Genomic DNA, 13,187 nt, shown 5'->3' with positions numbered 1-13,187 from the left:
GCAATATGCCATTAAATTATTTCAGCATGTCTTGCTAGAATATTAGCAAAAAGTAAAAATCACTGATATAAGTTTTATATGGAAAATGGAATCTGATTTATTTTTTTCAGGGTAATGAGAAATGTGATTAAAATGTATGACTCAGAAGAACAATATTCTGATGCTTTTTGTTGCCTTGCAATTAGAATAATTTTAATGATTAGGAGTGAAGTCAAAGTCAAATGCCAGCATCTTTAATAAATCCTTTCCCTGCCTATACAGATTAATATTGTAGATGCAAACTTTTTTAGGTCACAGTGCACCAGGCATCCATCAGAAGTCAGTGCTGCCAACCCAAACACTGCCTCTGGCATATACAATTTAATTATTAATAGTATGTCTCCTAGGTAAACCGTTACACAGTCTTAGGGCCTTGTTTTGTAGTCATTAAAATTGAACATGTTTATATTATTGAAACCCTTGCATTCAGTGTGTAGGCAGAGTTGATCTTAAAGTATCCAAAGAGAATTTACCTGCAGTTCTGTTTCACATTTATAGACATTGCCCCAGTGTAGCTGTGGGATATAATTTTTAGCATTAACACATTTAAATACAGAGCTGTTTGTTATCTTTAACTTTAGACACACAGAGTAAATAAGACTTTGGCATCTATGTTTTTCAAACCTGATGGTTGCTAGGAAATAAGTTTTATGAGTGTTCAATCAAAGTGCAGTAAGCTTGAAGAAATAATTCTGAAGAGAAAATAGAATTTTTACATTCTTTATATTTGAAACTCTCATTGGTTGTGCTGTTAGGATCTTTTTTTTCTTTGTAAGTTTTTTTTTGTGTTGGTTGTTTTTTGGTTGGGTTTTTTTGTTTGTTTTGGTTGTTGGGTTTTTTTTAAACCAGACATCTCTTCTAATGCATTGACTTTAGAAGAGGGATCACACTTGGTAGATAAACAGTGTACATTGGTACACATTACAGCAACAGTGTAATGTGAAAACGGAGTGCTCCAGCCTAAATTTACTTCTTGGAATTGCTGAGTGTTAATGGGAAATTGCTTATAAAACCCTCTTCACTTGCGGTATGAAATAATGAAAAGCTTGTTGTTTGTCTAATATTCCAGTGTTTGTCCAAGCAAACAAGTTGCAGCAGCATATTTTCTCAGCCCATGGACAAGAGGACAAGATCTATGACTGCACACAGTGTCCACAGAAGTTCTTCTTCCAAACAGAGCTGCAGGTACCACACTTGTTACCTGGGTGTTATAATTGCATTATGTGTTTGATGTCTGAGTTCAAACCTTTGCTTGCCCTGACCTCTTGTGATACTTGCTCATCGTCATGATAGGGATGAGGGAAGGACAAGAAAAATGACTGATGCTGCTTCAGAAAGGTGCTGGCAGAAAGCCAGGTGGTACAGACCTGAATTTTGGAAGCAAGCTTTGGATTCTTGTTCTGTAGGTTCTTGCAGCTTGAGATGTTCTTGAGAAGACAGAAATGGACATCCATTTCTCTGTTTGATATCCATAAAATTCATTTGCTCAAGCAGTGAAGTAGAAAATAAGTGTATTCTTTTTTCTCTATATATGAAAAGCTGAACACTGAAGTAGGAGTGTAGGGATGGAGGGAGAAAGTAGACATAATTTATCTTCATTTACCTGCTGGCCATTTCCCATAAATAGTGACTTCATGGGGAAAAAAAAATAGTAGGGTCAAATGCATGGTATACTGTCTTATTATGTGCTGTTGTCAAACTTGTACTGATATTGTTTTACTAATAATAACCAAAAGGACAATGAAAAAGATGTTGGAACAAGATCTGAAAACAATTTTGGATGAAGGGGTTATTTACTATATATTAGCAATCTGCACTGCTTATCTTGCAGTGAGAAGTGGTGGTGTGTTATTCCTGATGTGATATTAAACTTTCAGACAGCAGCAGCAGATTGGTTTTGAAGTATTTTAGTTCATGTTGCAGTGTAAGGATGGGCTGACAGACTAAAAAAAAAATCAGGGTCTCTGACTGTCTCCAGAGTTGGAACAAGGAAAAGTATGTGACTTTTTTTGGAATGAAGAGCTTTTTCTGCACTTTGGATTTTTCAGTGTTTTTTGTATAACATAGGTTCCCCTTGCTAGGATATTGACTGAGCCATCCACAATTAATTTGGCTTTAGACCAGAGCTGGGCTTCATCTGATCAGCACAGTCAAAAGGCTTGTGAGGCATGTACACACATATGCCCCTTCAGTATTTCAGTTGCTGAAAGTTTTATGTGCTGAAAACCTGATATTAATGTTTGGCATCACAATATGGAATATTTCTTTGGAAGGAAAGAAATCAGAGCGTTTAAACCAAGCATGAATTCATTGCATGAGATACTGGTATTCATATGTATTGCACCGAGTCTTCTCTTTCCTGATTTCTTTCTGCATGAAAACAATATGGAATAAAATTTTCCTGATAATCTTCCCTACCTCTTGGTGGACCCCTAGGTCATGAGAGCTCTTTTAGTACCTGTGCTGTATCTCTCTACAATTTTTAATATATCAAGATCTGTTTCATTTACTGTCCATAGCAGATAGTGCATCCAAGCTCTGACCCAAAGTGAAGAGGAGAACAAAGAAAAGAAAAGGAAAAGTTGAACATTTAGGGGAAAAGTCAGTCATACCTAGTGATGGACAAGAACAGGCAAGATTGAGTTTTGAAGTCAGAAAATGGTCTGGGTTGTGTAGAAAGTTATTGGACTTGTGGGAAAAATAAAGGAGAAACTGAGTGGAACAAGGAAAGGTCAGAAACTAATTTTGTTGTATGTGTTCCTTTCACAGCATGGGTTTTGCAGAATCATTTTCTTTGCTTTTTTATGGTTAAAATACTTACTGGGGCTTTTGCAAAGTGTTTCAAATAAAGTGAAGCCATCTTTTTAGGAAAAACTATTTAAATATTTTAGGCTTACTGATTTTCACAAATTCTGTTGTTCATCGCTGGTTAATCAAAAAAAGGGAGAACAGAGATTTGTGGATATCAGCAATATCTGGAAAGAGAAAAGAGAGATTTTAGGGAAGAGAGACCAAAAGGGGAGAAAAAAGGAAAAAGGAAAAAAAAATAATAAAAGAAGCAAGAAAACCCCAACACTTAGCAAGAGTGAAGATGCGGGCATGCAAAAGACAATTATTAAAGAAAATAAGTTTTCACAGCAGAATTCAGACTGGATTTTAGAAAGGTAGAATAGCTAACTGGGTTCTGAAGGTGCAAAATATACATAAATCCAGTTGTAGTTGTTACATGCACAACCACCTCCTTGCTGGTCTCATTTCAAAATGCATGGAGTCCCAAATAGCTGCCTTCAGCTTTTATATTATAATAAAAGCACTTTTTTCTGCTCACAATTCATACCTGCCCAAGAATGAGATTTTGCTTTCTCCATCTAAGCCTAGTTCATTAACACTTCAACATAACGAAAGCACCTGGTTTTCTAGTGAAGAGCACAAAAGGAGAGACAAATTATGCTCTACATTGGCTGGATGACAATCAGTGTTGGTTGTTCCATGCTGCAGAAGGCTCTTAATAGACCACATCTCCATAGCCTTAGAGACAGACTCTCTCTGGCTTATCTACACTTGCAAAAAGGAAAAGGTATTAATTTTCTTATTCGCTTAATTCAATATGTTTATTATTTTAATTAACTTGGATAAGCCCCACCCCAGTCAAGAATGCATTATGTTTAAAAAAACACAGCACCAACCATCATGCCATTTGCATTTACTCGTTGGGATCACTGCCTTTATGGCCTTACCTCCAGTCAGCTACTCAGACTGCTGAAAGGGCAGCAGAGCACATAGGCAGAGCAGTAGACGTTGACCTTTGGAGTCTGCTTTTGCTGAAAAACACATTGATCTCAAGCTCACTTTCATTTAAAACCTATTCTAGGAGGCATCTCTTTGTTCAGGCTACCAGCCAGCTGAAGCAGTGGAATCTTTGGCAACTGACCCCCAGGTTATATTTCTTTATCCTTTCACATTATCGTGGTTTGTGTTGGGGCTTGCAGCATAACTGTGTATGTGTTCTCTCCATCAGGAATGGTTCCTTGCTTTTAATTTAAACATACATCCAAAGTGCATCCCCCTTGCACAAGAGATGCTGATCATCTCCGCTTAGAAGCCACAGACAGAACTTGATGGCTGTAGGGCAGAGCAAGAACATGAAGATAGAAGCCCTATCCACACATATAGCAGAGCTGATAATTAAAGGGAATGAATTCAGGAGCACAGAAAATAAATGCATAACAATGATTCTTAAATTGGTGCTTGGTCCAGATCAATTATTTGCTTAGCATTTTCTGACTCCTGTTCCAGGAAGAGGAACCTAAGAATCACCCTGAGGAATCATCTTGTTAACAATCTTTTCAAAGCAAAAAACAAGTAGGACTCCCTTTAGAGGTTTCCATTATTTCATTTCAGACCCCTGCTAGGAATGCAAGACCATCCCATGGGAACACATTGTGGTGAGAGCAGGGAGTAAGTGACCGGTGTTGAAAATCAAGCCTGCAATGTATTGCTCAACCTTTAGGTTGAAATAATAAGTTTTTCTGGGAATTTGCTCTTTGTTTAAGATAATTTCTATAGTTCACCCTTCTCCCACCCCTTGCCACTTCCTTTAAATGGCTTTGTGCTCCATAGCTATTGAATAAGCATTAAATTTGTAGAGATAATACTTCCACAGAAAGTAAGCAAATGGAAACATTGTCTAAAAGTTAGAAATTTATGTTATAAGAGTGTTCTGAGTTATGAATTTTAATATTCACCTGTTAAAAAAGCTTTGTGGTGTATTTATGTTGCTGAAATGTTGAAACATTATGTCCTCAAAAAGCTTATTCTATAGAATGGTAAATTTTTAATAAGACATGTTTAATACAATAAGAACTTTTCAGAAATAGGCATGTAACAATCTTTAAAATCAGGAATATATCCCATCTAGATATCAGAGAAGGAAACTGTAAGGTAGGTGTAGTAATAGGGTGCCTAGATGTCTCCCAGAAGGTGAAACACATCTACCTGAACATCTGGAGTATTGGCATGCAGTTCTTTATGCAGAGTGGATATAACTAAAACAGTTTTCTCGATCCATCATCCATAATACTGAATGTCTAATTAATAAGGAACTAAAGAAACTTATTGCCAATTTAACTTCATATTGAATTTTCATTAAATTATTATAAAGTACTATGCCTTTTAAAACTTGCCTTACTTGTCCTCACACTATTTCCAGTGACTGTTTCTTTTACTTTAGTTTGTGGGCTTGGTCTTAGCTATTTGAACTTGTGTGTTTGTTCTTCCTTTGTCCCTGGTCAGGAGTAGTCACAGAATCATAGAATTGGCTGGATTGGAAGGGACCTCAGAGATCATCGAGTCCAACCCTTGAACCACTGTTGCGGTTGCTAGACTATGGCACTGAGTGCCACATCCAGTCTCTACTGCCACATCACATCTCATTCCTTTCCTATTTCCAGTCCTAGTGTTATTTCCATAGTTAACACAACATACCATGGTGTTTGTGGGAAGGAATGAGACACACTTCTCAGGTGTTACCCAAAGTGACTGGACTTATTTTACATTTTTTTAGATGTTGCTGGGTCAGAGAGCTACCAGTGTCTGGCAGAATTGCTGAATAATTGTAGAGGTTTTATCAGTGTTTCATCAGTGATGCTAGTTAGTTCTGAATATGATACTAGCCAAGATTACATGGCCTCTCAGGACCATTTCACCCAGTACAAAAATTATCTCTTTTTACTGAATTAGAGCATTAACTTAACATTTTGTGTCTAATAATTAGTTGCCCCTGGGGTAGTTAAGTGTCCCCACTTTACAGACATGAAAACTAGGGCAAGAAATAATTAGATCAGCAGTTACTTCCCATCCTGTTCAAAAGGGACCTGGCCGCAGTGATTCACGCCCTTGCTGCTTCCCGTCTGGACTCCATCAGTGCAGAATACCTGGGCATGGAGCCATCAGTCTGTAGGACATTCCAGTTATTACAGAGAGCTGCAGCACTGATCCTCAGTAGCAGCAGAAACCAGATATATATTCACAGAAACCATATATATATTCATTCTGCTTTCTTGCTGTCTACACTGCTTTCCTACATGTTTGTCCATTTGTGCCTAAGACTCACTCCTTAATATTCTTGGTGGATTGGGTCTGGAACATGTCAGAGATGACTGAAAAGTTCTTATCATTTGGTAACAATGTAGTAGTTGACAGTCCTGATTTGTGAGTATTTTTATCAAAAAGCTGATGCTTGTTTGCACAGGAGCTAGAACTTTCTCACAGGCTGACCTGGGAGCATGGGTCTCCCTCGCACGGCTAAGACCACAGCAGACCCTTTTACCATGAATGTCCTCAATTTCTTTTAGGAGCAGGGTGCATGTAAAAGTTCCGAAGGCTCCCTTCTCTCATACAAACATGTACCTGCATGTAGATTTATAAACCTTCCCCAAAACTTCCACCCACAACAACAGAGCTCTTCCAAAATGAAATACACAGTACCTTCCCCAGGGAAAGGATGAAAGAAAGAATGAAGCACTCATAGCAGATGTTCCTCATGTCACTTAAAACAGCAGGAGAAACATTCCCATCTCCCTGTTCAAGTAGCTGAAGCAAAGCAGGGCAGAGGCAGCATATAAGAGTCTCCAGAAGTTTTATGTATCTTTATGGGCAGGATGTTCAGTTTTAACATTTTCATGCTCAAATGTTAGTACTGCTCATACTAACCTTCCAGTTTTTTTCTCGTTTCTTTAAGAGATAATCTTTTCAAAGATCTCTGCGTTGTGAAATGTTCCAGAAGTTCTCAACATTTTTAAAATACCTTTAAAATACCCTTAACCTGAGCTAGAGCAAAACTAAGCAAGCTCTAGACTATTTCAAGAGCTAAAAGACTTGACTGAGAGCTTTAGTGAAGATAATAGCAGAGCTGGAATTCAAATGCTACATTTTCTCATTTGGGGATCAGCTAAAGAAAACTGATAATTACCATAGGTTGGGGTTGTCTCCTTGTGGCAGAGTCATTCTGGGGGTCAGCTGGGAGGGAGCTTGGTATGGAAGCAGAATCAGCCATACCAGCATTGGTACCATATATCCACTTCCATATAGCACTGTTTTGCCAAGGCCCTCATAGTGGCTGAGTCTGTGTACCGTGCAGGTCCCAACTGCGAGCCTTCCACAACAGCAGGGTAGACCATTAATAATTTATACTCTTTACACAAAAACAGGGACAAAACTTTCAAACCTGCAGGTAAAGTTAGATTTTTCAAGGATGTTTTCTTCACAAAGAAAAGTCCTAAAGCGTTTTTTAAAATCTCTGTTAAATCTCTAGGTCCCCAAATTCTTAGGGTGAGGAGTGGAACATAGATGCTGGCTGTCTAAGCAGGGAATAACTTAGTCAGCTCTTCTTAAAAAGAAGTCTACCTGAGATCCAATTAACAATCAAAGCTTTAGGCCAACATTTTCAAAGTCAATGGCCTATTTCTGAGGGGGTGCTGAGCACCTCCAGCTGCAGTCAAGGCCAGTGCAAGATGCTGGTGCTGAGTACATCTGTAAATCAAGTCATAAATGCCTGAAGTTAGGACTCTTGATAAAAGCTTAGGTGCTGAGCAGCCATAGCTTGTTTTAAGGTTTCAGCAAAACACCTTTGATGCCTAAATACAGGTGCCACATCCAATAATGTTGGCCCTAGACCTTAGCAGGCTATCAGGGTGCTTTTTTCAGAGCAAATGTCCAGAACCTGGGAGAACTGGATTCAGTTGTGAGGTCTGGTACCAACTTGTTCCACCTAACTGTGCCCCCTCTCCATCTCGTGAGTGAGAATGATGATAATAAGATGCATGCCAGAAATATTAGGATTATAATAAATGCTTATGTTTTGAGGGAACTAGATAAAGCTGCATGCCTTGCAAATATTAGTTCAAGTGCTTTTTTTTCCTGAACCTTTAAGTGCTTTCTGTTTCAGATGGCTATATAGATATTAGTATGCATCAATACGTGCACTGAGTATTTTTCCATATCTGCCAAGATGTAAAAAATTCAGGCTTGTGTTCTTGAGACTGATTTCCCTAGAAAGGACAATTACTGTCATTGCAAAGTTTCCCAAAAAGTCAATCCAGAGAAGCATGGTGGAGGCACTCAAACATTAGGTCTTTAAGGACATACCTTTAAACCATTTATTCTCCAGGTCTTTTGCTTCAATGTCAAAAAAAAGTTGAAATACTGAAAAAAATCACCTTTGAATTCCCTTGCAGTGCTCCTTCCCTCATGGGGTTTTGAGGGTTGTTACAGCCATATTAGGTTTTCATGCAGTAATTCTTTTCTAAAAAAGAAATTTCCAGGTTTGGAGCTTGAGAGTTCACCCGCCTTTGATTGGTCTATTCAAATGTAAACACTCCCTGTGGGTACTTCTTTAGTTCATGAATATTTATAGCACATTGCAAAGCCCACCAAGCCCAAAGTGCCTGAGTTTTTCAGGGACCGTTTTGATTTCACTAAATAGTGCTTGACAAAGATGGGCTGAGCATTAATGGTTTGCATAGGTCTCAACATCCAACTTCTACTCGTAACTCTGCATGCAACAGTCATCCTGTGGAACTTCAGCATTTTTTCCTGTAAATAACCAGGAAATAATATGTTCACAACATCTCTTCTATATTCCCTGAGAGAACGTTCCCTGAAATTTACAGAGAAATTTCTGGAGCAATTGAATCATAATTATAGGTTTGTTTTTGCAGGTGCCTGGGTGATATTATTGATGAAATTACAAAACTAATTGACAAAGACAGCCTAGCAGTTAAGTAATGAATCTTGTCTTTAAAGAAAACATTTTAATCTTAAAAAGAAATTAGGACTTAAGAAATGGCAAAGGATTGGAAGCTAAACATAATATCCAAAATAAATATTGAGCTACACCCACAAAGTAGTAATACAAAAATAAGCAAAAACATATATTCTTTCTCTTTCAAGGGAGATAGTAATACATTATGTTTATATCACACATAAATATGTATGTGCTTGAGTATATGTTCCTATTTTGCCTACTCCTTCCTGTTTATGCTCTTGTATTTTTGTAGTCTTTTTGTAAAACATAGGCATCTCTTTTCAAAAAAACAACAGTAGAGATAAAAAGGGTTAACCCTTACTTTGGATCTGTTGTCCTTATGGTCAACATTAAATAGATTTTGCAGAATCAGGCAATAAAGTTTGTAATCCTTGTGACTGCAATGACTGTGTCATGCAAATATATTAAGTGAAGTTTGTTGTCTCCAGTCTGAAAGGAGCACCCCATGACAATCAGAAGATAAGCTCCACTGTCCCTTTGTCTTTAAAATGTTGATTCTTAAACATATCAATGACATGACATGTCAAAATGAATATCAAGATTTCTGATTGTTTGAGCAAATGGAACAGTGAGATGTGCAAGATTTCAGCCTAGAGAAGCAAATGAAATGTTGATGCAGAAAGGAGAATACACCAAAAGGCCAGAAGAAAGAAATGTTGAAGGAGTAGAAGAGAAGTAGAAAGGAGATTATGAGGCAAAGAAAGAAAGAAGTTGGAAAAAATAGTGCTTGGGAAGGAAAACATTTTTTTCTGCTGAGTGATAATGTTAAGAATGATAAGGTGCTTGTAAAAGTAGATCATGATCATAATAAGGGGAAGTTCAGTTATTACATAAAGGCCAATTTCTAACCTTAGTCCTTGTAGATACCTACGTGAACATCAGGGAGTTCTGTTGTAGATTGAGAGAGAGGAAAGCAGTAAATGTATTCCCTGACCCACAAATAATCATTAGAAGTGAAATTCTGCCCTTTGCAGAAAATGAGATTTTATTATCTATGCCCTGGATATTTCAGCCCACACCTTGCCATTAGTCAGTTCAGTTGGCTCATACACCTGGAGCAAGCATAAGAAATAAGCACTCTGTTTGCATTTGAATAATTTCCCTGGTAGATCAGTTCAGTTCTCTTAACTGTCCATCCATTAATTTTGTGCTAATGTAGTTGATATCGATGACTGATTTTCTGTGCTAAACAGGAAGGGCCACTTCTTCATTTTAGGACGTGTTCCTTCCTACAACTGCCCTGCTGTTAGCTACCAGTAGCTGCTGTTATATTATTTTTCATCTGGCCCAGAGCTGACAACAGATGGCCAACTCCGGGACTGCCATCAGTGTGACTTTATGAAGCATCCAGCTATGGTGTACTGAGGAGCTTCGTGGCCAGTTCTGCAAATCTGCCTCTCTCCCCCCCTACCCTGCTGCTCGCCCCCCTTACTCCATCCTCATGAATAAGCTTCTCATTCCTGGCTCCACCTTCCACTGGTCCTGCAGTTTCCCAACAAGTGGTGGCACAACATTATCACTGAATGTTTGCCACTTGAGGTCTGCCCCCTCTTCTCTCCACAGCACTGGCAGAAGGTTGCTGTGGCCCCCCAGGTACCTCAGCATCGTCACCCTCACCCTTCCTTGGTTTCAGTGTACTACTTCATAGGTAGAGAGGCTTGTAGCAACAAACGTGCCAACAAATGTTGTCTGAACTCTACCTTCCTCCATCACAGAGCTCAGCTCTGTAGCCCTTCATCTTCTTGAACTCCAGGAATTTGGGGGGAGGGTGTGTGTGGGAGGTGTGGAAGTTTGTGCTTTGTTTTTTTAAGACATGCTGCCATCCCAAGACTGAGTATATTAAGTTAGAAGGGAGCCAAAAAAATATTGATTAGAGACCCAAAGTGGACAAAAGTATAAAATTCACAAGCATCCTCCTGATTCCATTGACGCATTAGATCCTTTGGAAAGCTGTTTCAAGAGGGTGGCTGCTGTGCATTTTGGAGAAAGATTTGTTTGCTCTCGACAGAATTTTCTAAAGCAAGGTACCTCCAGAGCTGAACCCGTATTTTAAGAGAAATTCACATTTGTATCCTTTATTGTGATATTTGCAGCAAGTCTACAGCTCCTAACAGTCTCTGCCCTCAAGCTATAAAGGAGTAAGGCTCCATTGTTGGAGAGAGAGCAGCCTTTGTGTGTGAAAGGCTGAGATGTGGTAGGCAAGATGAATAGTGCTTAAAAGCAGCGCTTGCGGTGCTGTCATTTAGAACAGGAACACTGAGGATTTAAACGAAAGTGAAAGGCATGGTAAATGAATCCTTTAAAACTGGTCAAATTTTCAGCTGCCTAAAATAACAAGTTTTCTCCATTGATAGGTTCATTGAGTAGGAGGAAAGTTGGGAGGGGATGAATTCCCCCAGGGAGGAGGTGCAGATAGTTTGTGAAAACAAGGTGTGGTCAGTGATTCATTAAGAGACACATCCAGGAAACTCCAGTAAACAGCACTCTTGGCTCAAAAGTGGTGACATCTTTTATTTTTTCTTCTTCTTTTTAATTTTTTTTCTCCTCCTCTCTTGCTCTTTTTTTTTTTTTTTCTTTCTTTTTTTCTTTTTAATGGAAGGAAAGAGCATCCTTAAATTTCTCCATTCCAAACATTAGTCAAAAAGACTCAGATGCAGATGGCTACACAACTGGAGCTGTTCATTACAAAACCCCAACCAGGAGGAACAGCTTTTAGGTTTAGCTTCTCTACCTCTTATTTGGGTCAGGTTCACCATTCTATGATCAAACTGAGGCTGAAACACCATTTTGGGTGGACAAAGAGTGCATTTTTGCAGCCTCTCGTGGTCTTTTTTTTTTTTAAGTTGAGCTGCCTCTGTGTTCAAAGCTGAAACTGAGCGTCCTCCACCCTGCTAACAAGGCAAGAAAGAAAGAGATGATTCAGTTCTCATGAACCAGTGCTGCTGAGTTACATTTCCACACGCAGCATTAGTTGTTTATCTGTATTTTTCTGGTTTCATTTTGCAGTTGAATCACTAGACAGAGGCAGTGATCACGGGTGTGTAAATCTGCTTGGGGATATTCTGTGTCAGTGGACACCCTGCTCCCCCCTCCCTGTACATCGTGTGTATATGTGTGTGCTACCCAGTATAAAGAACCTGTGATATTGTTAAATATTAGTGGTGCATTTTGCTTCTCTTTGCGCTTGTAAAGGTGAAAGGTGATTGTGCAGGAAAATGGAACAGTATATTAGCCATGAGACAGGCACTAAGAACTCACTCCCATGCTCAGTTATAATTCATGACTGTACTGGTGGGAAGCCCTTATCCCTCTGTGGAGTTAATGCATCTCTACTGTAGCCTGCTGAGAGCACCCTGTGTCCCCTCCCACCATCTGTGCATTCACTTGTGTGCTTTCTCTCTCTCTCTTTGCTGTGAGATCTCTTGGTGTTAAAACTGTCAGGCTACTACTGCCTGGTAAAGGTGGCTTTATGATGTGTATTAATGTTGAATTGTCATTTAAAGGGTGAGGAGGTAGGAAAGGGATATGTTACCATTTGTTTTAAGCTCTTGCTAGGAAATGCTGACGAGCAAATAGGCAGAAAGGTAGATTTGTTACTTCAAACAGCAAACATCTCTGAACACTGTACGGAAATTACCACGATGTAGGGTAAGAACTATTGATGGCAAATGCATCTTTATTCCCAGTCTGGGCATATTTTGCTCTTTCTTGGTACAGTGGATCACTGTTTCCCCATGTGAAGATCTGAACCAGTGGCATCATAAATTGAATAACGTTTATTTACCTGTCAGCTGGCTTAGCTGACAGCTATTTTATTTTCTACAAGTTGATCTCCTCTTTTAGCTGGAAAACTCATGCGGGCTTTGAGTTAATTGCTTTTATGCTACCTGAGACTTTGAATTCATATGACCAATTGCTATAAGCTAGCACAATCCTACTTTAAAAAGGTAGTGTACAAAGATTTTGTATTATTATTATTGCTGTAAGGCACTGTCAGAAAACTGGTGAGACTGCCTTGCTTCAAAAGAGCTGAACTCAGTTCACAGAGGTTTGAGATGACGTTTTATCAACCTGGCACCTTACCACAATATTAGACTCAGAATATGGTTAAAAGACCATGTACTTGACTGTCAAAATAATATTAATTTGCAGGGCCTTGCTGAATGTAATCTGATGTAGTCTGTTGTTTGTATTCCTTGAAAACTTATAAATCAAATCCAGATCTGGAATAACAGTGTATGAACTTAACAGATGTGCTGCCATAAGGGACCTGCTATGTTATAAACTGCAGAAATTATGTTTTTCTATTTCAGATTCCTAGCTT

The 13,187-nt window shown here is 38.8% G+C and overlaps 1 protein-coding gene across 13 annotated transcripts in view; it reads left to right on the top strand.

Annotated features, from left to right (window-relative positions):
* ZNF521 (zinc finger protein 521) overlaps positions 1-13,187 on the top strand; it is a 233,071-nt gene that overhangs the window by 204,081 nt on the left and 15,803 nt on the right. For all 13 annotated transcript variants that reach the window (XM_030446178.1, XM_030446171.1, XM_030446169.1 and 10 more), the window contains one exon: positions 1,109-1,224. In XM_030446178.1, coding sequence (XP_030302038.1) covers positions 1,109-1,224 — 116 coding nt within the window. The remainder of the gene's footprint in view (positions 1-1,108; positions 1,225-13,187) is intronic.

Source organism: Calypte anna, chromosome 2, assembly GCF_003957555.1.
Source record: "Calypte anna isolate BGI_N300 chromosome 2, bCalAnn1_v1.p, whole genome shotgun sequence".
In the NCBI taxonomy this organism is placed as follows: Eukaryota; Metazoa; Chordata; class Aves; order Apodiformes; family Trochilidae; genus Calypte; species Calypte anna.
The sequence above is the reverse complement of the archived record's forward strand: the minus strand, read 5'-3'. Positions and strand labels throughout refer to the sequence as shown.